At 35.0% G+C, this 24,860-nt stretch overlaps 1 protein-coding gene across 2 annotated transcripts in view; it reads right to left on the minus strand.

The window, feature by feature from the left end:
- Dmtf1 (cyclin D binding myb-like transcription factor 1) overlaps positions 1 to 24,860 on the minus strand; it is a 37,609-nt gene that overhangs the window by 3,990 nt on the left and 8,759 nt on the right. For both annotated transcript variants that reach the window (XM_013026055.1, XM_013026054.1), the window contains exons 3-15: positions 23,966 to 24,088; positions 21,615 to 21,731; positions 19,624 to 19,746; positions 17,083 to 17,177; positions 14,994 to 15,108; positions 14,117 to 14,193; positions 11,406 to 11,563; positions 10,060 to 10,092; positions 9,078 to 9,187; positions 6,996 to 7,224; positions 5,746 to 5,897; positions 4,742 to 4,951; positions 2,676 to 2,761 (exon numbers count right to left, since the gene is read on the minus strand). In XM_013026055.1, coding sequence (XP_012881509.1) covers positions 2,676 to 2,761; positions 4,742 to 4,951; positions 5,746 to 5,897; positions 6,996 to 7,224; positions 9,078 to 9,187; positions 10,060 to 10,092; positions 11,406 to 11,563; positions 14,117 to 14,193; positions 14,994 to 15,108; positions 17,083 to 17,177; positions 19,624 to 19,746; positions 21,615 to 21,723 — 1,497 coding nt within the window. In that variant the 5' untranslated portion in view covers positions 21,724 to 21,731; positions 23,966 to 24,088. The remainder of the gene's footprint in view (positions 1 to 2,675; positions 2,762 to 4,741; positions 4,952 to 5,745; positions 5,898 to 6,995; positions 7,225 to 9,077; positions 9,188 to 10,059; positions 10,093 to 11,405; positions 11,564 to 14,116; positions 14,194 to 14,993; positions 15,109 to 17,082; positions 17,178 to 19,623; positions 19,747 to 21,614; positions 21,732 to 23,965; positions 24,089 to 24,860) is intronic.

Raw genomic sequence — 24,860 nt, forward strand, 5'->3', positions numbered from 1 at the left:
CCTGCCCTTTGCTCCTATGTATTTCTATATTCTGGTTTTAGCTACTTGTTTCAGGGTACCAAGATAATAGGTACATGGCACCCAGTCAGCCCACCTTAATACTTTTCTTAGTTTTCCCGTCAATTTCTCAGTTTAGGACTAAACTTCACTTTTCTAAAAAGGCACAAAAGCAGTGTTTACAGTGTTTTTTGTAAAACAATTTTAGTAAATATTCCTTATATTAAAGTGTAACAAAACAGCAATTAGCAGTGTTCTGAAGATGCTTATGTGGAAAGCTGGTTAGCTGATATTTATCTCTTGAAATGTTAAAATGAGTACAGCCAAGTTATTTGCTAACCAAGTTATTTTCAAACCATAAGCTCCTATGTAAGGATTTGAGGTAGGTTTATCCTAATATCCCAAAGATTCTTGTACTTAAAGGAGAGCTGGAGCTGAGTGTCGGTGGCTCATGCCTACAATCATAGCTTCATAGGAAGCTGAGACGTGGACGATCACATTTGAAATCAGCACAGGCAGAAAAGGCTGAGACTCTACGGACTAACTAGCGAAAAAGCTGGTTGGAGGCATGGTTCAGGTGGCATCAGCCATAAGAAAGCAGAGTGAAGAATGACAAGGATTCTAACTTTATACCCTGAGACTGGCCAAAAAAAAAAAAAATAGCTGATGGTTTTTCAGTACCTTTTGTTGGCCCAAAACAACTCTCCTGTGTACAGAATCCCTTAATACAGATAACCTTATTGCTAATAAAGGATTATATCTGCCTCTCATGGAAAAGACAGTAGTATTGGGATTAGCACCTAGCACCCAGGACTCAATTTCTCTTTTCTTCCTGTAAGAGTCAAAGGCTTTATGTATTAATAACGTATGACCAGGCATTACCATAAAATATATGTGTATGTATACATTAATTTAAAGCTCAGTTTAAGATTAGGTAACAGTGTCATCCTACTAATAGAAGTCTAAACATTTGACCATGACGCCATAAGCAAAACCTGAACACAAACCTAAATGTACCTCTGTGTGTGTGTGTTTGTGTGTGTAAATATGTTTTTTTTGTACTTGGGGAAAGGAGTAAAAACAAAACAAAATTCTGTTTGCTAATAGTATCAAATGGTTATCACGTCCTGTACACCTCTAACTCTACTCTAGGCTGGGTTCTAAGGATGGAACAAGAACCTTCTGCCATGTTGGCCATTCTCTGGGGATTTGGTTATAGAGAGGATGAATAAACTCTTGCATTAATACCCTTTATGTTCTTCACAATAAATCTTTTTTTTTTTTGGTCAGTCATGGGGCTTGAACTTGCTGTCCCTGAGCTCTTCAGCTCAAGCCAAGTATTCTACCACTTGAACCATAGCGCCACTTTTCTGGTTTTTTGATGATTAATGGGAGGTAAGAGTTTCATGGATTTTCTTGCTGGGGCTGGCTTTGAACAGTGATCATCAGATCTTAGCCTCCTGAGTAGCTAGGATTACAGGTATGAGCCATCGGCGCCTGGCTCAGTAAATAAGTCTTGAGGCACTTTAATGTTATGTTCTTACTAAAGTATATGAACTCTTGGATTTACTTACTTTAGAAGACAGCACAGGCAAGGACTAGAACTTTTTTTTAATTTTTAAATTATCACTAAAAGACACTCCATATCATAAGTTGTATGTTCCAATTGTACCACCCAGTGGCAATAAAGGGAAATATATATAGATATCCTCTCCAATTTTTGATGGAATTATTTTTAGATAAATCCATCAGAAACATTGTAACTCAACATGCATTTAATATACCTAGCCTGCTGACCACCACAGCAACACAGTACACTGTGGAGTGTTCTTTACCTTGTGATGGTGTGGCTGGCTGGCTGGGAGCTGCATACAGTTTGCTCCTTTTGCCCAGCCAGCACTGTGACCACATATTGGCTAACACAAGATCAAAATTCAAAATTGAGCACTCAATATATGTTACTATGTAGACAGATATTTACATTTTTTCTAGATATAACTTGAGATTAGAAATGGTAGATCATTTGCTAAGAAGAGGTAACTTTTTAAAAAAACTACAAGACTTCCTCAAAGTGACTTAATTATTTGAGATCTTATAGTGCTTGCTGAGAGAATGTATTCACTAACAGCTCATAAATTGTCCATAAACTTTGCTTAAATAGCTAGTAGGTACTTATGACTTAGTACAAACCATAGTATATACTCATTAGCAATGTTATTTTTATATATCAAAAGAACACAGAGCCAGGTGCTGGGGAATCCTAGCTACTCAGGTGGCTGAGATCTGAGAATCAAGGTTTGGAGCCATCCAGGGTAGATAAATCCAATAGACTTATTTCCACTTAGTTACCAAAAGCCAGAAGTGGAGGCATGGCTCAAGTGTAGACTGCCAGTTCTAAGCCAAAAAACTGAGGGAAAGCAGAAGGCTCAGATTTCAAACCCCAGTACCAGCAAACAAACAAAAGCAAAACAAAAAAGCAAACCTCAAAAATATACATTGGCTAATGCATATATGGAGAAAAAAGTATGCAAGTGGAAATCTGATTTATGCTTCATCCAAAATCCATTTGTCCTCAAATTTTTAATTTCATCTGCTTACATGATAGCATTTTAAAAAATGATACCAGTTGGCCTAAAGCATGAAAGTGGCCAATATCTATTAGATGAAGTATTACTCACTGGAAGAATTTCAAATGTCTGTAGTGTTCCACTGTTTAGTGTTACTGTTTCTGGGTCAACAGTAGCAGCAGGAGAGTCTGTTGAAGCTGTAGTAAGAACAAGGACAATAATAAAATGTTTGTCATAAAGGAAATTTCATATTGAATAATAAGTCATCAGAATTTCTTCTGAAAGAAATCTAATGGATTTATCTAGGGTGAAATACAGAACATATTTATGCACAATTGTCATACACAGCCAACTTAATGAAACAGAAGTATGCCCACTCATTCATGTTTTAAGTGCTCTGTATTTAAACTACAGAGTACTTGTATTTGTGAGATATCCTAAGGCTCACAAAGCCTAAAAAACTTATGACTATACAAAATTTTTGCTGGTCCTTGGTATTTACCATAAAAAAATTTCTAATGTTAGGAAGCAAGAACATATCAGGACAAACCTGGAGAGATAAAAGGAACTGGCACAATGAATTTTTGTGGGCATTCTGACATACAGTATAGATGTTTGGATTGGTATTCATAACACTAGGTATGAGTTCAAGTGACACTGCTTCCTAGCTGTGTAAACCTTGGAAAATAACTTACTTGATCCAAACTAATGTCTACAGAGATTTGTCTTGCTTGTTTCATATTAGTTGTTCTGAGGATTAAAAACAGATTTATACATAGTAAATGTAAGGTGTTTTTAGTTCAAAAGATCACATTTGGGGGACTAAACAGGAGATTTTGTGTACAATGCTAAATAAGAGTAATAGTTAAAACACAGTTATATTCAGTTATCTTGCTGGAAAAAATAAGATTAATATGAAAGCACCATTTACACAGTATTTGCTGTCTTCCTAATAGGTATTGTCAACCCAAGGAAAACTAAATCAGTTGTTGGCCCACAGTAACTCATTTATTTGAATTAGTAATTTCACTGACATTGCAGTTCTCAGATTACAAAACAAAAACAAGCAAGGCCAAAGGAAATTTTTTTTCATTATTTATTACATTGAAAGGAAGATGAAACAACCAAACTTATATTAGGATTTAAGATGTATGATTGTTTTCAAAATCACCCCTCTTTTGGTTTTGGTGCCGGGATCAAACTCAGGATCCCAAGCATGATAGACAAATCAACTACCACTGAGTTATCCAATCACATATACAGTTTTATTGTGTAAATAACAACAGTTATTTTTAACCAAGAGACCAGACCATACATTTGGAAATGTGTGGGGTATTTCTTTTATGATGGTAAAGCACTACTTGTATTTTGTGGGTAAGGTCAAGGGTATCTATGCATTGAGCAATCTGAAGGACAGTTCTGCATACATTTATTTGTCTCAATGCCAAAGGGGGTGGGGAGACTGGTTGATAATAACACAGTGATTGGTACATTTATGAGTAATAACGGTTTCATAGGCACAAAGCATTTTAGGATCTCCACCTATTTAAATACAAGTGAGATAAGGATTAAATAAGGATAAAAAACAGTGAAAAAGGTATGAAAAGTCAACTTGGTTTAGAGGTAAAGAAAATATTTTGCATTTCAACAATAAATTCTGGGTTCTCATAAATCTTATTAAGTATAAAATTAACAAAAGCTAAGGAAAAGAGAATGATTATTTTTTCTGACACTAGCCCTTTAATTCCCTAAAAAATAATTTCAACCTCAATGAAACCAATTTTCCTTTGATAGTTAATACTGTAAATCTATCCTCAATTGTGTATGCTCTGGTGAACTTACCATCTACCACCTGTGAACTCATTTCTTTCCTTGATATAATTTTAGGTAGTTTCTATTAACCATTAATTTTGATTTCTACTTGAGTGGCTCTTATTAAATCCTTTATTATAAAATCTAGAAAGATGTTAAATCATCTTTGACTGTGATTTATAATGGCCAAGCCTGCCATATACCCATACATTACACAAATATTAACTGAACATAAAAATGCCTTAGATGTCACTTAATCATCTTGGGCACGTTTCTATCAGTACCTTAGAAGACTGAAACTATCAGAGCCATTAACCATATCATACAAGTCCAGTAACAAGGAGTCTTGAGGTCCCAACACTTACAGACATGGGTAATCTGGACTGGAATCTGCAATGCTGTCATGGGGCTTGGAGAGATGGCTGTATTATCTTCCAAGCGCGCGACTCTGATCTGAACATGTTGTACACTGGAATTGGAATTACTGTTTGGAACTCCAGATCCTGATTTATTCTCCAAAAGCACTGGGTTGTTTTTTTGGTTCTCGTGTAACTGTTTAAGACCTTTTATTAAGACTGAAGGGAGATGGGTAGACAAAAAAAAGAACATTGACTCTCGGTAGACTATCATCTAAGCAACAAGGGACACAGGGTGAGAGGGAAAGTATTTGGAATGAATTTTATTTTGGATGTAATAACTTACCAAACAAAATAGTAAAATCATGGCCTGAAATTATTAGAAACATCCATCATAGCAATTATTTTTTTGAGTTGGAGCTAGTCTCAAATGATCCTTTAGCTTCAGCTTCCTGTGTAGCTGGGGCTACAGATATGTATATGCCAGATTTTTTAAATCCTCCACTTTCATCCCCCCAATTTTATCCTCCCACACATGGGATGATAGGCAAACACCACTCCCAGATGGGATTCAGATGGGATCTTCAATTTTTATTTCCCAGGCTGGTATTGAACCACCATCCTTACCATCTCAGCATCCAAATATCTGAGATTACCAGCATGAGCCACTGGTATATATGGTGAATGTTTTTTTTTAATTTAGTTTTCTTTGAAAAATAAAAGTTGGTGTTTATACTAAGGGGAATGAATCTGATAACACAAAGTGTGTTTCCTCTTCATAGTTTATGTGAAAGAAAAAGAGTATGTGTGTAAATGTGTATATTTTCATCTTATGGGCCTTGGAAATCACAAATCATTAACTCTTCTCTATGAAAACAAGGACTCAGGGCAGAATTTTAAGTAAAAAATCTGTTTTGATGATTTTCTTCTGAGGCAAAAAAACTTCTAACCTTTAAACTTCCAAGAAGTAAATACAGTAAGGGAAGGACTTTAAAAAGCAAGTAATACATTACCAGGGAATGAAACATCCTTATGGTTTGCAATTTGCCTTTTGATGGTCCACCATTTACTTCTAAGCCATTGTGGTGAACGGACGCTGCTCCATCCCTCAGCTAACAGATCCCAGTTTATGTCATTTTCATCAGCTACATCAAGTTCTGCTATCCTACAGGTTACAAAATAAGCACAGATTAGATGCTAAATTTAATTTCTCAGTAAGAACCCTCTTCTTCTTGTAGGTGACAATGATACAAGAAATAAAGGGAACCTTTACTTATACCAGTGAGATGCTATATTAAGTTTGTATGAGGGAAAGGGTTCCATTTACAGACATGCTTTCAGAGCTATGAGTTAAATTGCTATCAGCAACAGCCTTTGTTTAAAGATCTAAGTAGTGGCTGAATGGTAGATACATGGTTAGAACCAGATGAAGCACTGTAAAGGAAAGGAAACAGGCTAAAGGTTAGAAGCAATTAAAGAACAGTTTAGTTGTAAAATGATTTGCAATATTTCATGGTGTGGTCGCTGAGCTTTTCCATTTGTAAAAATGTTCAGAAACAGCCATTTAAAAGAAGACAGTTGAAATAGGGAAAAACCTGTATTTAAAACAAACTGATAGACAAAAACAATATAATAGTACAACTAACTAAATCTGGGGATTTAAAAGTCTTAAATTTTTCAGTTTTAATTGCTTTGATAATTTTGATATCCTCAAGGTATAGCCACAATAATGATATTTAAGTTCAATATCTTAAATATTTTCTTGCTGGTGTTTTGGCTTATTTGGTTCCTGAGTTTTACTGGTTAAACAAAATACCTTGATTTGTGTTTAACTGAATTTGAAAGTATATGCCCCGCATCTTGGCAATTTTAAGCACAGTAGCCAAGGATTGAAGGCTATGGAGACTGAATAGGCCTCTTACCCTAAACATGTTCCCGCTAGGCTAGGACTGAGGCACATTGGTGGGACAGTGGAAAAGCTGCACTGTCACTGCCTGTGCCATACCTGTTCTGTGGACATAGAGAGGACTTCAGTCTCCACGCCTTCAATCTGGTACTTTGCCCCGGCACTAAATCCACTAAAAAGGAACAAACACAAAACAAACAAACAAAAGAGCTCAATATGAAATACTTTAGATCATGAATAAAAGCTCTAAGGAAAGGATGCTTTTCAGATATTAAGCATTTAGGAGACCAAGGAAGAAAGTCATCAAGACTATTACAAAATTAATCAAGTTTTGGCATTAAAAGATTTAGTACAAACCTAAGGATGAGATTGATTTCATCTTCCTTGGTCCATTCAGTACCCCCACTCTGTTTCCAGTTCAGGTAGTTGAGCCATTTAGAACGACATTGTTTTTCTGAGCGGGTACCCACTCGTTCAGCCACAGCTGCCCAAGACACACCCTGTGTGACTATGTCACCTGGCTCAGTGCTTGTCAATTCATGAACCACCTCTGCAAGTCTCTTTTCTTCATCTTCTGTCCATTTCCCTGAAAGAAAGAAATCATCCAGACTACCACTGCTTTTTGCCAATCCTGGGGCTTGAACTCAGGGCTGTCCCTGAGCTGCTTTTGTGCAAGGCTAGCACTCTATCTCTCAAGCCACAGTGCCACTTCCAGCCTTTTCTGTTTATGTGGTACTAAGGAACTGAACTCATGGTTTCATGCATGCTAGGCAATCACTCTACCACTAAGCTACATTCCCAGCCTCCCTGATACTTTTTTGACTTGTATAGAGCTGATTCAGTCCTATATTTCCAAGTACTGACAGGAAGCATCCAGTAAGAGTTCAATTACCCAAAACACAACCACAAAGAATTTTATCAAGTTATGCCAAGTCTCTTATATGTAAAACCTTTACTCTAAACACAACCACAAATAAAAAATGAAGTGGTAGATAGTTCAAGAGGCTATTATTTATAAGAATAGATAGGAGCTACAAATACAACAATATCTTCTCACCTATTTAAGTAATGATCTTTTATCATCTTGTTCAAACTACTGTGATAAAATATTAAATCTGAAACAAGTATTCAAACACTTTTATTCCTGTTTTTTTTTCTGAGCCTGTAAATTCACTAACACACTAAATATTCCTCTCCATTTTAAAGAAATGGAGTTTGAGCAGAAAACTAATAAAGAAATGTTAACTTTTGACTTAATTACTAGTACATAATTATAGGGGTTTCAAAAAAGCTTGCTTCAGGAATAAATTCAGCAATTTTTTACTACTTAGATACCACTGATGGATTCAAAACAAATCTTATTATATTAAATAGCTTGACATCAAAGGAAGGAAACATACAAAGAGTGTCATTCATGGTATAGTACACAGGAGAAATTCACCAGAAGCAATGTCATAACATGAAAAGGAAGTGTCCTCCCAAATTATGTAACAAAAGAAGCACTGTTCATAGTACTGTATGTGAAAGCAGCTTATTTATGTTAACTCATGTCTTATCCTAAAAGTAAAGGTCCAATCGATCCCTACATTAAGCTAGCTACACCCAAGATTAACAAAGTAAAATTTAGGTACTCACTGTCTTGCTGATAATACTAATAGTGACAGTAACAGCTAAGGACAAAATGGTCTTGTTTAGTAGGGTAAGAGATAAGGATAAAAATTATATGCCTGACAATGAAGTTAAAATGGAGAACTCCTTTTTTGTTTTTATTGAAAAACTGAATTTGGGATTGATAGGGCAAAGAGGGAATTATGATGAGGCTCAAAGGTCAAGTGATAGTGGCAGAGACAAAGTACTATTTATTGTTGGTAAAAAGGTTAGCTTTAACACTATCCATACATTTGAGTACATTTAGAAACATTTGTAGTCTGGGTGGGTGGGAAAATGAAATCCCTATAATTATAGGTTTGTTTTATGGAAATGTATACTTTGAACTTGTCCTAAAATATATACAACCCTTTGAACAGAACTTCTATTTTGTCACTTGTCTGTTGCTAAAGTTTGCATAAATCTGAATTGAATAATAAGCTGCTGTTGCTGTTCAGTTAGATTGGCCTATATTAAAAATCACCTCTTGTATGTATGTCGTAAAAAGAAATACTTGCCCTATTGGGACACAGCTTTGAATTTCTGAAAACTGTGAAATGGTAAATGTAAATCTTTTGAAATGGAACAGATGTCATGTCCTTATGCGTAATGCCACCTTATATAAAAGAATAAAACCAAGGACTATAGTTTGATCTATTAAACTGAAAAAAGGTGAGGACTAGGAAATAATTCACCTTAAGCCAACATTTTTTCCTTCAGATAAGAAAGCACTATCTGATAGGCTAGAAGCTTAAAGAGTGATAAGAAACCCTGCCAGTGCACTCACAGTACCTGTGTTGCAAGTATCCTTCATCAGTCTGCACCGATCTTTGACAGAAGATGCGCTTCTTCCTAGCGCCGCCCCTATTGTTGCCCAGTCATTGCCATGCTTTATCCGGAGCCTAAAACAAGAGTCTGCCAATCAGCATTTGGTTCAACTGTTTTCTCCCTTTTAATTTCATCATTTATTCTTCATTCTTCTTCTTCCCATTTGACTGGTTTGGAAGTTGTGGGCAGCAATACTTTGAGAGCCAAAGTTTGAAAGTGTGGCCTTTTATTGGGGTCCACAGTTGTCTGTGGGTGAAAAAAAAACAGGCAGCAATTGCCCTTTTCCTGGGTCAGAGAAGAAATAAATAACTTGGATATGTGTTCAAAAAAGATCAAATTTCCCCTCAGGTTATTGATACAATCTCCCAGGCTAGCCCCAGATTTTTCCCTTTTGAGCACACACCTAACAAGCTCTTCTTTAGATATGTGAAAAAGCTTCACAGATCCTTATCATCATAAATAGAATGTAACCTCAAATTTTTTCATGATCTATAAAGTCCATTAAACCTATTTTATGACTCTAACTCAATGAAATAAAATCATGCTTGACTTGGCAGTCTTGACCAGCATAAATATTTAGTGAAGTATTTGCCAAGTCATTATTTTAAATTAAGCTATGAAGCAAAACCCTGTTTTTAATGTTGGTATATAAATCCCCCAAATGTAGTCTTAGGCCACCAAAAATGTCCATTTTATCTTTCTGGAAGCCCTGTTAATGGTCTGATGAAGTATCCAGTAGACTAACAATAGGAGGCTAAATTTGTATGTTATGGGCATAGCCTTATTATATTAGTTCTATAGCTGATAAGCTCTTAAAATAGCCAGTTATGCTTAACAGCAAGATTATACCAGTCTGCTACAAACTGCCCCACTTTCATATTAAAAGTTTAAAATTACAAGACAAAAAGCAAATAACAGAATCAATAAAATAAAATTTAAAACTTACTCCTTAAGCTTCTCAATTTCACCAGGTGTATATCTAAAAATTCAGAGAAATTAAAAAAATTAAAATGAGGAATTAAATACTTTAATATGTCAGAATTTTAGATACCTCATTACAATCACTTAGCCTATTGACATTCTTAAAGTGACCCATTTTATTGAAGTGAATAAAAGTTAAAAATAATTCTATTTTGTTAAAAGGAAAAAAAGGGCCATTACTTTTAGCTGTAATATAAATACTGTAATTTTCTTTAGAAATATTGAATGTTTAAAACATTTGTTCCTATTATTGCCTGGCTTTTATTTCAAAGTTGTTAAGGCACTTGAAATCATAGCTCTTCTGAAAGATTTATGGATGACAATCGAAATGACAGGTAAAAAGAAAATCCGTGGAAAATTCTCTTAAGACACTGAAAAAATTGACATTTTCTTCATTTCCCCCAGCAAAGCATTGACATCTTTGACTGTTTCAATACAGCAGCTGCAATGTCAATTTATTTACAATTTTTCCCCCATTGTCATAATACATAATCTATTTTCTTCAGCTTTCAAGTATATTTTCTTTAGCAGGCTGCTGAAGAGCTAGAAGAAAACCAGTATCAGTAGCTCAGTCTTAGTAGTATCTAGTAAGTCATATTACTAGCACTGAAACTTCCCAAAGACAAATAATATCCAGGCATTGTCTCCAGATAGCTATTCTCCACTATTTTCATTTACAAAAATGGTCTCTGTGCTAATAAATACTTTACTATAAAATCAGAAAGGTTCCAAGGAATACATTTTTTAACACTTTCTACATCTTCAACAACTATGCTTCTATATTTTTTATGCTACTACTTTTTATTTTTTATGCTGCTTTTTTGGCCAGTCTGTGTCTTTTGAACTCAAGGCCTGGAACAGTTCCTGAGCTTTTGCTCAAGCTAGTACTCTACCTCTTGAGCCATAGTGCCACTTCTGGCCTTTTCTGTTTATGTGGTAATGAGTAACTGAACCCAGGGATTCATGCATGCTATGCAAGCACTCTACCACAAGGCCACACTCCCAGCCCTTTATGCTACTTATTTAATGCTTTTATGCTACTATACTTTTTATGTTACTTTCTTACAGAACAGACTTTGTCATAGAAAGTTGAACCTTTACTTTAACCTAATAGTAAGACAATTCAGTCTGATTTCCAAAAGAGAGTTTATTCTTTTCAACCTAGAACTAGAAGATCAAATTATTATGGATAATAATCCATAGCTGTCACCACTTAAGTCACTGATTGTTGCTGTATTTTAAAAATTAACAGATTCTTTTAACTAGTCCCCCAAATTACATGAAAACATGCAGCATTACAAGTTTTCATACTTTCCCACATGGTTTCTGTCATCATACATGCGAAGCACTCTTCTATATACTGCAAACAAAGGCCGGTTCAGACCCCATGCTATAGTTCTGTAGAAATCTTTTCTTTCGTCCTTTGACATCTCAAAGATGATTTCTGTAGCATCTTTTATTCCGCGTGCCTAAATGGGTTACATTTCTTTCATTTAGGGATTTCTGATAAAATCATGTGAATATACTATGCTTTTAAACTTGCTTTAATGTTAAAGATCATCAAAGGCATTTATTAAAAAAAAGATATTGCTAGTTAGTAATGGTTATAAATGTTAAAGTATTTAGGTAATAAATTTTTATTGTTCCAAAATTAAAATAATATTCAACAGATTCAATTTAAGTGTTTTAAAGTTATTGAAAAAATTTAAATAAAGTAGAAAAAACATACAAAAAATAAATCTAGAAATTGTATTTTTGATAGAAAAAATTGAAACAATTTACTTCTAGCAACAAAATAAAACAGAACACAACTGTAAATAATATAAGAATCAAAAAAGTAGGGCCTAAGTAGAGAAGCTTCAGAGATTGAGACAATAAATGAACATTAACAATTTTGTGGCAATAACATTTGAATGTCTATGAAATGAACACAGTCCTAGAAAAAAAATCAACTTACCACAAATGACTGGAAAAAATAGCAAATCAACTAGGCCCAGACCAACAAGAAACTTTCATAAATTCATTATCATCATCTTTCCATACTGAAAACCCTAAGCCCAGAGTATAAATTGTAACCAATAGTTAAGAGAAACGTAATTATGATCTTAAATTATTCTACAGTAAAGAGGAGAAAAATGCTACTTCCTTGCTCATTTTATCAGGCTGGCATAATCTCAATGGGAAAATCAGACAAAGACAGTTTCAGAAAATAATTGTTAGGTCAAGCTCATTCATTAATATAGATCCTTTCTTCATAGTGTAGCACAGTAAACCCAACAATGTATAAAGTTAATACATCAATGTCAAAAAAAAAAAAAAAATAAATGCAAAACTCCCAAATTCCTTTATCCCAGGAATACAAACTCATGTCAGTTTCAGAGAAACTACTGATGTGATTGGTCATATCATTGCATGAAAAAAGGGTAAAATTTCAAAAGATATGGCAAAAGCCACTCACAAATGACTTTTTTTCTTTGGTGCTAGTTCTGGGGCTTGAGCCCTTGAACTCAGTGCCTCATACTATTGCTCAGCTTTTTCCCCAAGGCTGGTACTCTACCACTTGAGCCAAACCCCAAGCTCAACTTTTGGCTAATTATTTGAAGATGGAGCCTCTTAGACTTTTCAATCTTCCAGGTTACAGACTGAGTAGTTATGATTATAGGTATAAGCCACCACCAGTACATGGCTCTAAATGATTTGCAATGTATTTGTGAATACAATGTTTACTATTTCTTTTTCTAAAACAATAAACTCAGTGAAAAGATCTTTATTCACCAGTAAATAATAAAGGATTTTAAACTTTATAGTTTTCAAATCTTAACTTGTAGTCAAAATTAAGATGACAATATACTTATATATATTGAATAAATGGTTAAATACTGTACCTGTCCCCCACTCTCCAAACAATACTAATGATGTACTTTTCAAACATAAACTATTTGAACCCTTATATGAGGATAAGCAGTAAGTCTCTTGGAAAGATTTCCATAAGGAAGAGTATGAATCCATCCCATCAACTTCTTACAACTCAACTTAAAAGCTTTAATGCTTTATTTTTGCTTCAGAATAAAGTTCTAATTGTTTGGTCTTGACTTCGAAGTCCAGTTTTACAGGGGCATTTACCTGATTCAAATTAAAGGGGCTAATTTAGTTTAATGTGATTTAGTGTTTTTGATCTCTGATTGCTTGCTAATCAGCATTTATGCTGTTTCCTCTAGTTAATCATATTTAAATTCTTTTTTAGACCTAGCTCAAATCCTTACTCTTCCAAAATTTTTGAACTCTTGTAGTGTAGGTCACAGTTATCACTCATATGTTAAAATCTTGTACCATTCACATGTTTTGTTTTTCTAAATAGATGCTGTTTTGTTTCAAAAACATATACTGCATATTAAGGAAATTACTGCCTTCAGAGCCACAACATTCTATGTTCAATGGACAAATAACAAAGAATTCTGAGTTTTTTGTTTTTGGTCAGTCATGGGGCCTGAACTCTGGGCCTGGGCACTGTCCCTCAACTCTTTAACTCAAAACTAGTGTTCTACCACATGAGCCACAGTGCCACTTCTGGCTTTTTCTGCTTTATGTGGTGCTGAGGAACCAAACCCAGGGCCTCATGCATGCAAGGCAAGCACTCTATCACTGAGCCACCTTTCCAGCCCTGAATTTTGAGTTTTAAGTGGAAAGAAGATAGTTACCCTCAGGCTAAATTACATAAAATAAACTATTTTTAAGTTACTTGAAAAGACAAGGCCAAGCTGTTGACAGGCTACAAAGATTTTTGCCTAAACTCTAGTTGGTAACGAAAGCAATTTTTATTACTATTTTATGCTGAGAACTCAAAAAATTTAAATGTATTATACTCTAAGTATAAACTTGTGAATTATTAAGCCATAATTTATTGTAAATCATCTATTATAAAAGTTAATGAAAAGCTCCCAGCAAATCACATGTAATACTATTTGGATATTTTTGCAATCAATAAACAAAGTGGTAAACATAAAAACTATGCCACGGAGTACCTTTAGATAGCGTTCAATGTTGCTCATCAAAATATCAATTTCTTCCTTGGACCACATCCCCTGCTTCCACTTATGTCCTTCAAAAAATTTTTAAAATATTATCTTTACAAAATATAAGTAATAAAAGGAGATTTATAAAATCAAGAAAGTTAAAATCAAAACTTTTTCCCCATAAAAAATATTTTTATAAGCAAAAGATCTTAGACAACAACATGAAAGTAATAAACTGGATACCAAATAAATACATTCTTGAAGAGTACTATATAGTATAGTTAGGAACAATTCTATCTACTTCCTTCCTTACTTCAAAATGGCATATATACAAACCCTAGTGTTGTTTGTTTGTTTGTTTTTTGAGTCCAGTGGTGGGGCCTGAACTCTGGGCCTGGGCGCTGTCCCTCAGCTCTTCAGCTCAAGGCTAGTGCTCTAACACTTGAGCCACAGCACCACTTCTGGCTTTTTTCTTTTTGCTTATGAAGTGCTGAAGAATTGAATCCAGGGGCCTCATGCATGCAAGGCAAGCGCTCTACCACTGAGCCACCTTCCTAGTGTTTTTTTAGCAGCTTTTCAGCTCTGCTAAAAACATGGTTGATTAAAATTTCAGACTAAAGTTAATAGACTTCTTTCTATTCTCAAGAGTGATAACTGAATTGCGTTTTAAATACCACCAAGCCACATTTGTTCAAAAATAAACAAGACAAAATCTACTTTGTATTAGAAAATTAATAATTATTGAAAATCAAGTCATTCAGGGTGAAATTTAATTCATTTAGAAAATCTCAATGGATACGATTTCACAATAATGAAGGTCCTAAGCCCTTTATCTTCTTTTCTTTTTCCCTTCTTACTGGTAACTAAAATGCATTGAACATCTTACCTTTGTTAGTTAGTGAATCCTTATCCTCTTTAGTTGTAAACCATGCTTGGCTAACTGCTGATACTTCCTCATTACCCAAGGCAGATATTTCATCTAGTTGTTCATTCTGTAAAATCTTAAAAAGGTGGAAGTGTTAAAAAAAAAAGCAGTTTGAATCTATTCAACGTAATTCATCTTTGTTTATAAACCGTAGGCATTTTTTAGATACAGTGGCCTCAACTTTTTATAATGTAGGCCAATTACATTATTTAAATAACTGTGGTACACACTTAAATAATTGTGGTACACACTTGTAATTCTAATACTTAGAAAGTTGAGGCAAGATTTCAAGTAGTTCAAGGTCATCATAAGCTCCATAGCAAGAACTTGTCTTAAAAAAAAAAAAAATATATATATATACACACACACATATGTATGATACTTATTTACCTAGGTAAAATGAGTTTACACATAGTCATTCCAGATAGGAAAATAGAAATACTAGAGTTGGATGCTATTATTGAGTAATATAGCAGAAGTGTTTTGTTGCTTAAAGATAGTCATCTATAATTTCTTGATAGACAAGATTAATAGGCTCAATCACACGATGTTATTACGTGATCATTATGTGCTTCTAGTATAGTGATTACTGAATGTTTTATAATCTTATTTATGTATCTGCTTCTCAAAGAACTGAATGGTACTAATAACACTACAAGCTAAAGTAACTTTCTTGTGTAACCCCATCACTGGTCACATTTTCAATAACAGACATACCTTTGTCTAACAAATTCTGCAAATTTTAACAAAGCTGCTTTTAATACAACTGACCTTGGCCTAAAGGAGTATCCAGTAAATGAGTAAGACTTAGTAACTACCATATCAGACATGAACCTATCATAGGAAGACCAGGATAAGAAGAGTCACTGAAGTCCATCTTACTTGGAAGTCTTTATTATAATGTGTGTATATTTATGTTTATAATTGTATATTTATATTTGTATTGACCCAGATACAGAGCTATAGACCTTTTCATTCTTGTTCCTGTGATTCCTAGCTGAATTTAAAAAGACTTCATAAATACAGTATGTTGCTACCTGGTAGAAAAATGAACTAGTAAGAGTAGAGGTTCTTATTGTGCTTTAGTTGTTCACTAATATCCTATTCAAATTACTTGCTGAAATCAAAGAATGAATTGTAAGGAGCTCCTCCATCCTTGTTCAAAGTTGACATTTGAGACTCCCTCCTTTGGTAATTTTGTGATTTTTGGAACCTCTTTGATACTTATTACCAAGGGCAAAGGTTCAAAGTAATACAATGACATTAGGGTTGTTTTTGATGCTACATATCAACTTGTAACTATCATATTAAATGGTCATTGTGAAGAGATGAAGCAAAAGGAAAAGCTACTTAAACCAAAAGGCACAATCAGGAAGACAAAAATTTTTTTTTTTGAGGGGGAGGGTCTGGTAGTGGGGCCTGAACTCTGGGCCTGGGCGCTGTCCCTCAGCTCTTCAGCTCAAGGCTAGCGCTCTACCACTTGAGCCACAGCGCCACTTCTGGATTTTTTCTTTTTGCTTATGAAGTGCTGAAGAATCAAACCCAGGGCCTCATGCATGCAAGGCAAGTGCTCTACCACTGAGCCACCTTCCCAGCCCCAAGACAAATTTTTAAGAAATACAAATTTAAGCTTTAGACTATGTAAGATGGCAAAATTTTCTGATTTTGACCAACAGTAACTTAGCTGGGACTGAAACAACTCCTAACTACTTTCTAACCTCTCAACACATAGAAAAATATATCTAGTCCTATAGACATAAGAAATCACAGTACTAACATACTGATATTGATTAACAGCTCATCACTAACACATAATGAATGTCCTTATATCCTTTCCTGTTTCAACAGATGTGAGCCACTCAACAGGGATTGAATTTTACTAAATTATGTTTACAACTGAGACTCATATGTGGAGGACTAGAAACCTCAAAAAAGTGCTATCTTTCATTTTATGATTGTTTTTGTCCAAAAACGTGTGTTTTTAACATTTTAAAATATAAACCATATATAAACTATCCTCCTCTTGAGGCCTTTGAAAGATCTACTTTACCTGGATCTGTGTCACAGTTCCCTCAGTAAGATCATCATCTGCCACCTCTGTGGTTGCAGTCATGGTCACCTCAAAGCTCTGATCATTTTCTGAAACTTCAAGAAAAGAATAATTTATCTCTACATTGATGACAGTCTCTAATTATAGTAAGAATTCTTGCAAAAATATGACCACCTAAATTCCCATTATAATTATCAGTATATCCCATATGGAAATACCTGTTTCATGCACACTACTTGTCCGTCATATTCATGTCAGGTACAGAAAAATCCTACCTTTGTGAAGCTTATATTCTAATAGAAAAAGACCTAAAATGGACATACCATTAAGGGGGATGGTACTTACAAGGTAAGAAGAAAAATATAAAAACAAGCAAGTCAGTGTGTTTGAAATTTTGGACAAGAAACTGGGGAAAATGACCAGTACTTGACACAGAGAATTAGTAAAGGAAGCTAGTCATGAAATATCTTCAGGAAAAGTATTTCAAGAAGGAAAGTCAAACACTCTGATGGGGAATGCTTTGAGAGTTCATAAGAATAGCAAGCCCAGTGTTGCTACAGTAGAATAAGCATGATTAGTAGGAGATTTTGTGTTAGAGTACGGACTCTGGCTTCACTGTGATGCAGGAAGAATCTGGATTAAGTAGTGATTTACAATGACAGTTATTTGCCAAACATAGGTAGCTTATGCTTGTAACCTAACTATTCAAGAGGCTTACATCTGAGGATTGTAATTCAAAGCCAGCCTGAGCAGGAAAGATAAAACTATTATCTCCAAATAGCCAACAAAAATCTGAAAGTGGACGTGTGTCTCAAATGGTAGAGCTCCAAGTGAGAGAACCATAAGGCCCTAAGCTCAAGTACAGGTAAATACATACATGTATACATAAATGCAATTACATCTGTAAAACTGACCAAGACTTAAAATTGATTTAGAACTTGACAGTCAAAATAGGAAAGAATTAAAAAACCTGTCAACCATTAGGAGGAAAGATCATTAAATTATAAATATTTTATATTCACATGTGAACTGTTGTTAAGTTTTTTTTATAAAATGCCACAATGGGAGTGGGGTGGGAGGGCACGGATGGTAAGGGGAAACAAAGGAGGAGGAGAAGGCAACAATGCTTGGTAAGAAATGTACTGATTACCTTGGCTCATGTAATTGTAATGCACAATAAAAAAACTTACTAATAAAAAAAGTCACAATAACTTTTCATTGCAATTTAACAAAGAATTGAGTCTAAACACAAAGTACATACACATCTTCAATTTTCAAAATGAAAATTCTGCCTGTTCTGGTGCTTGAACTCAGGGCCTGGAGTACTGTCCCAGTGAGCTTCTTTAGTTCAAGGCTAGCACTCTACCAACTTGAACCACAGTGCCACTTCTGGCCTTTTCTGTTTATGTGGTACTGAGGAATCAAACCCAGGGCTTTGTGCATGCTAGGCAAGCACTCTACCACTAAGCCACCTTCCTAGCCCTTGGCTTGATGTTTTAAAATAAAACATAAAATTAGCTATGGCACAACTCTTTAACAACAATTTGCCCCATTCTACCACGGATGAAATCACATACTCTGGCTTTGAAACCAGACAAAACAAAGCAGAATTACAACCTAAGTTGCAGTTATAGTCTTTTGTAATGGTGTTCAACCTGAGGTATTTATCTCCTCTGAAATCTAGTTTGTTCTAAACAATGTTACAATATAAACATGTTAACAACTTCTACAGTGAAAATTAATTAGGCATCTATCCAAATTCCTTTTAGTCATATGCTAAATCTCCAGTAAAGCATTGAACTGAAAGTACATACTATATAAATCACAATGCCTAGATATGACTACAGACAAGTTATTAATTTCTCTGTACCTCAGTTTCTTCATTTATAAAACAGAGATGATAATAATAGTGCCTACTATACAACATGCTTTCCTAATGAGAGTAAATATGGTCCGAGGGAAGGGGTGAAAGAACTATACACAGATACACACATGTATATAATAAACAATAGCTTCTAGGGCCAATTGTACTTTTCTTTTTTTTTTGGGTCCGGTCGTGGGGCCTGAACTCTGGGCCTAGGCACTGTCCCTCAACTCTTCAGCTCAAGGCTAGCGTTCTACCACTTGAGCCACAGCGCCACTTCCGGCTTTTTTCTTTTTGCTTATGTGGTACTGAGGAATTGAACCCAGGGCCTCAGGCATGCAAGGCAAGTGCTCTACCACTGAGCCACCTTCCCAGCCCCCCAATTGTACTTTTCATGGGGAGAGTATAATCAGCAAAAAAAAAAAGTCTAAAGAGGCTCATTATGTAGTCTACAGGTTAAAAATTTAAGAAGTATTGAGAAGATTAAGTTAGCTAACATAGGTAAAGCATTTAGAATTATGCCTGGCATATAAGTACTCATTATGCATTAAAGCTTTTTTCTTTTTACTAAATGAGTAAACTGCCCAGGCCTACCTGAAAATGCCAACTGAATCTCTTGCGAACTTAAATTTGATTTCAAAAGGCAAACTCTGTGCTCTTAATACATAGTGACTTACTTGGGAGTGCAACAACTGATATGCAAGGAGTAGAATCATCAATACTCTGATCATCCTCAGAGGACAAACAAAGCCTCTTATGTGGAGGTTCAGCACTATCTTCTGAGTCTATTTCATCAGCTTCTAGTAAAAGGAAAAAATATAAATAAAAGAATCTCAAAACCTTCTAATCAATAAGGAAAAAACAAAATCTCCATCTGGTTATGACGATAACAATTGTCTTACCCATTAAAACAACGTTTTTATTCAACAATTTAACTAAACCCCTATAGAAGGAGGACTCAACAGACATTGCTTTCTCTTTATCTACTGACAAGGAACCAAGAACAAAGATAACATATTTTTAAACCAACCAAGTATGTCATATAAAAAACAAGGCTGGATTCATTTTAAAACCAAAGATTAGAAGTCATTCATGATGTTCTAATCATAATAATCTAAAGTACTGTGAATAATATACATTCTAAATTTCTTTGTTCCTAGAAATTGCAATTCAGTAAATTTAAGTGAATACGTAAGTCTAACATATATATGCTCTATAAATGTATAGTGCATGTATTTAAATAAATATTAAATACAAATATATTTGAATAAATACAAACATTTGAATAAAAAACCAAGGCTGTTTAGTTGATTCATTGATAAATATTTACTAAATGCTTACTATGTTCTAAGTGTTCAATAGAAAAATGAAGGATAAACCCAGAATATCAACGAGCTTATGATGTAATGGAAATGAGCAAATCAACAATTTCAAAATAATGAATGAAAAGGCCCTGTTAGAGCAGAGTAGTATTTCACACGGAGTGGAGGCAAGGGAGGATTTTCTAAAGGAAGTAACTTAAACTTGAAAAAGAAGGGAGCCATGAAAAAGTGATTACTTTTCTGGGCAACATTGAGGCATGAAAGGTGTAGGTGTGTTAAGACAATGAAAATAACTCATCTACTAGAATGTAAGAAGGAGGTAAGGTTAGGAGGAAAAATGATATATGGAAAGGTCTATGTACCAAATTAAAGAATGTATACTATCTTCTAAAAAATATTAAGAGGCTTTAAAATAATTTTCCTTTGCTATTCAATTTCATGACCAATTTTATCAACATTTTGACAATTAACTAGAAGTAGGGGACTGGTTATAGCCTATTAGAGATACCCCAAAGAGAAAATAAAATCTAAACTGAAAGGACTTGAAATAGAGGAAGAAGAGTAAAAAAAAATGGATTACAAAATGCTATATAATACAACAATAAACTTCCATGATGGATGGATGTGAGTCAAGAAAAGGAATTTATTCTTAACTACATTTTATAATCTAAGACAATAAATATAAAAGGGAAAAGAGAGAAGTACATTTAAGAAGTATGTGAAAGAACTTGCTTTATGTGAAATTTAAGATGCCCATGGGGAAAACAGAAAACTCATAATTAGCTAGAATTTTGAGTCATCTGAATAGATAGGGTACTAGGTGAAACCATGTTTGACTGAAATACATCAAGATATAGAATAAAAAGATAGAATACTAAAGGTGAACCTAAAATAAAAAATGAGTAATACAAATAAAATGTAAGCAGAGACTTTTGAATCTTAAATGAAATCTTATACAAACAGTTGTGTAAAATCTTTTAGCATCATTAACAATACCAAAAACAAATATCTGCACTACTAAGACTATGTCTACATTTTATGTTGCGTTAAATATGCTACTAGTACTTAATGATATAAAAGAAGCATATTTATTCCATAATTTTGGAGACTCAACAGATCTCATTTATAAAATAGTTGTAAAATTGATAAAGGCTAAAATTATGGTAAATTTTAAAATACTAAAGCCTATTTAAAAATAAGAAAATAAAAAATATGAATTTATATCAATCTACAATCCCTAAAGATCATCCTCTTTTGCCACTAAACTATCAAGGTAATAGGGATCAAAGGTGACAAAGAATTCATAAATCTTAAAAGTCATAATATCTGCCAATAAGTTTTTCTACCATTCTGTGGGCAATGAAGAATAAGGTTCCCTTCTGTGTCCTGAGTCAATGTCACGGAATTCACAGTTTCTACAGTCACTGTGTCAGAATCCTCTTCAACTGTGCTCATACTCAAATCTGTGTAAGAATAAACTCCAGATTAGAATTTTAAAAAATATTTCAAGACAAGAACATTAAGTATCTCCATCAAATAAACACTATTTGCCTACAGTGTTCTGTGTGGGTGTGTAAGCACATCGCATACAGGCAGTACTGAAACTGAATCATAGCAACTTCTGCCTTCCTTTGCACAAATTTGTCACTCTATCACTTTAGCCACACCTACATTTCCAGCTTTTTACTAATTAGGGGTATCTCTCTGATTTATCTGCCCAGGCTGGCTTTGAAACACAATCCTCTGATCTCAGCCTCTTGAGGAGTTTGGAGTTAGGCTTGCTTTCTTGGTTTCTCCGTTCCTTTCCCCTCCCTCTCTTCCTTCCCCCTCTTTCTTTCTTATATCAGTAATTGAGTTTAGACTCAGGGCCTGGACACTATCCCTTACTTTTTTAGTTCAAGGCTAGCAGTCTACCAGTTGAACCACAGCTGCACTTCCAACTTTTTCAATGGAGAATTAGAAATAAGACTCTCACAGGCTTTCTTGCCTTGGCTGGCCTGAGACTATGATTGATCCTCAGACATCAGCCTCTATAGTAGCTAGGATTATAGGCATGAGCCACCAGCTCCTGACTTAGGCTTTCTTTTGAAAAAGAGAATGCTCAATGTTTAAATTCGTTATTTTTACCCACTATTTTGTACATACATCCTATTATTTTGTTCTTCTTGAGACAGACTGAATGATCAGGGTCCAGAATACAATATGTTCTTTTAGAAGCCAGTAGTAATGGGCTTGAACCCAGGACCTCTTAATCTCACTTGGGTTTATTATTATTATAAAAGTGATGTATGAGGGTTTACAGTTACATAAATCAGGTAAAGAGTACAGTTCTTTCTGAACAATGTTGCCTTGCCCAGTTTTCCCCTCCCATCCCGACCCACAAGTTGTATAGTTCATTCTCAACATACTGTTCAGTGAGTACCATTGCTGCATTTGTTTGCCCTTTGCCCCTCCATTTCTGTGCCTCCCCTTACACTACCAGACATATAAATGAACAAATAGAACAAAAAGGAAAGAAAACAAAAACAGCAAAAAAGTAAAAACATCCTTTTTTATTTCCTGGATAAATATTATTTTGTATGATCAGATGAACACAGGCATGCGCCTTTCTGTTCTTTTCCTAAGAGTATCTCTGTGTGAATACCTGTATTCATTTGGCTTTTCTTAACACATTTAGTGTTCTCCCACTTGAGCCACACCTCTAGTTCAGTATTTTGCTGGATAATTAAAGATAGAGTCTCGGGGCTGGGAAGGTGGCTCGGTGGTAGAGTGCTTGTCTTGCATGCATGAGGCCCTGGGTTCGATTCCTCAGCACCACATAAGCAGAAAAAATAAAAAAGCCGGAAGTGGCACTGTGGCCCAAGTGGTAGAGTGCTAGCCTTGAGCTGAAAAGCGCAGGGAGCGCCTAGGCCCAGAGTTCAAGCCCCATGACCGGACCCCCCCCCCAAAAAAAAAAGAAAAGAAAAAAGATAGAGTCTTAAAGACTTTTTTGCTCAGGCTGCTTTGAATCCTGATCCTCAGATCTCAGCTTTGCTAGGATAACAATTTTCTTTTTTAAATAATAATTGTTTATTGAGACTAAATGATTACATAAATTTCACAGATTTCACAATATTGTAGGATAGTGATAAAGTTACAAACACATTTTAACCTCGACAAGGCAAATTGTAATTATCTTGGTCTTTAAAGTTTGTGAATTCTACAAGCTTTGACAGTACAACTACAATATTCTTACAGTTGGCAGGGGTAAATGTATTTGACTATTAGTGGCCTTGTTATCTTCAGAATAACCACATAATAGTCCATGAAGTTCTTGCTTCAGTACTCAGTTTGTGTCGTATCAAGTGAGCAAAACAGATGACTTACATCTTAACATGTATTCAATTAATCCCTAATTGACTCATATATGGATATTAGTTCATTTGATTACAGTATTGGCTATTTAAATGAATATATTTTCTTTTGGCTGAAAAAAACCCCCAACATTTATATGGTGAAGATCCAGTGATGTAGTTTATTGTGAACTAATAATGTATAATAAAATTTTACTACACAAAAGGACATCACTCATTTTACAATCGTAGTAACTCAGGTCTTAGGGTGGAAATCATTTAATCATGATTATACCACAATTATAACTAAAATTATGAGTAAAATTTGCAAATCATGAGATACCTTGCAACAAGGACAGTCTTACCTAGACAATGGTGGGATCAGCTATAGCCCTTCCCAGAGAATCAAGTCGCCTTCCCTTAGACAGCAGCATCACTTTCATGTTATCCAGACTGTGTTTCCCCCATGATCCTGTCTCTGCAACAGTCTGAAAAAGTAACAAAAGGCATTATACATTAATGCTTAGTAAAAGCAAGTAATGTATGCATGTATGTTGATAACAGTTGGCCTCTAAGCTTTGTGACTCTTCAACTGAAAGAGTAAGACAAAACCCCAACTCTCTTTAGATGAAGTAATATTGTGGAAAACAGCCTGAAAAAGAACTCTATAATAAAGAACAGGAATAATGAATTCTTGTACCTACTAAGAGTTCAATTTCTCAACCTAAGGTGGTGTTAAGTAAACATTCGATGAAAAATTGGGTTTAGCTGTAGACCTTAGTTTTTTTGTGAGGGGGGAGGGGTCTTGGTCATGGGGCTTGAATTCACTGCCTGGTACTGTCCCTGAGCTTTTTTGCTTCAGACTAACATTCTACCTCTTGGAGCCATAGCTCTCACTTCTGGTTTTTAGGAGGTTAATTGGAGATAAGAGTACCTCGGACTTTCCTGCCTAAGTGGCTTCAACTTTGACCTCAGATCTCAGCCTTCTGAGTAACTAGGATTACAAGCATAAGTCACCAGTGACGGACTCTATTTCTCTCTTTTTTTGGGGGGCGGGGGGTCTGGTCGTGGGGCCTGAACTCTGGGCCTGGGCGCTGTCCCTCAGCTCTTCAGCTCAAGGCTAGCGCTCTACCACTTGTGCCACAGCACCACTTCCGGCTTTTTTCTTTTTTGCTTATGTGGTGCTGAGGAATTGAACCCAAGGTCTCGGGCATGCAAGGCAAGCACTCTACCACTGAGCCACCTTCCCAGCCCTTATTT

The sequence above is a fragment of the Dipodomys ordii genome, unplaced genomic scaffold (assembly GCF_000151885.1).
Source record: "Dipodomys ordii isolate 6190 unplaced genomic scaffold, Dord_2.0 Scaffold90, whole genome shotgun sequence".
Classification (NCBI taxonomy): Eukaryota; Metazoa; Chordata; class Mammalia; order Rodentia; family Heteromyidae; genus Dipodomys; species Dipodomys ordii.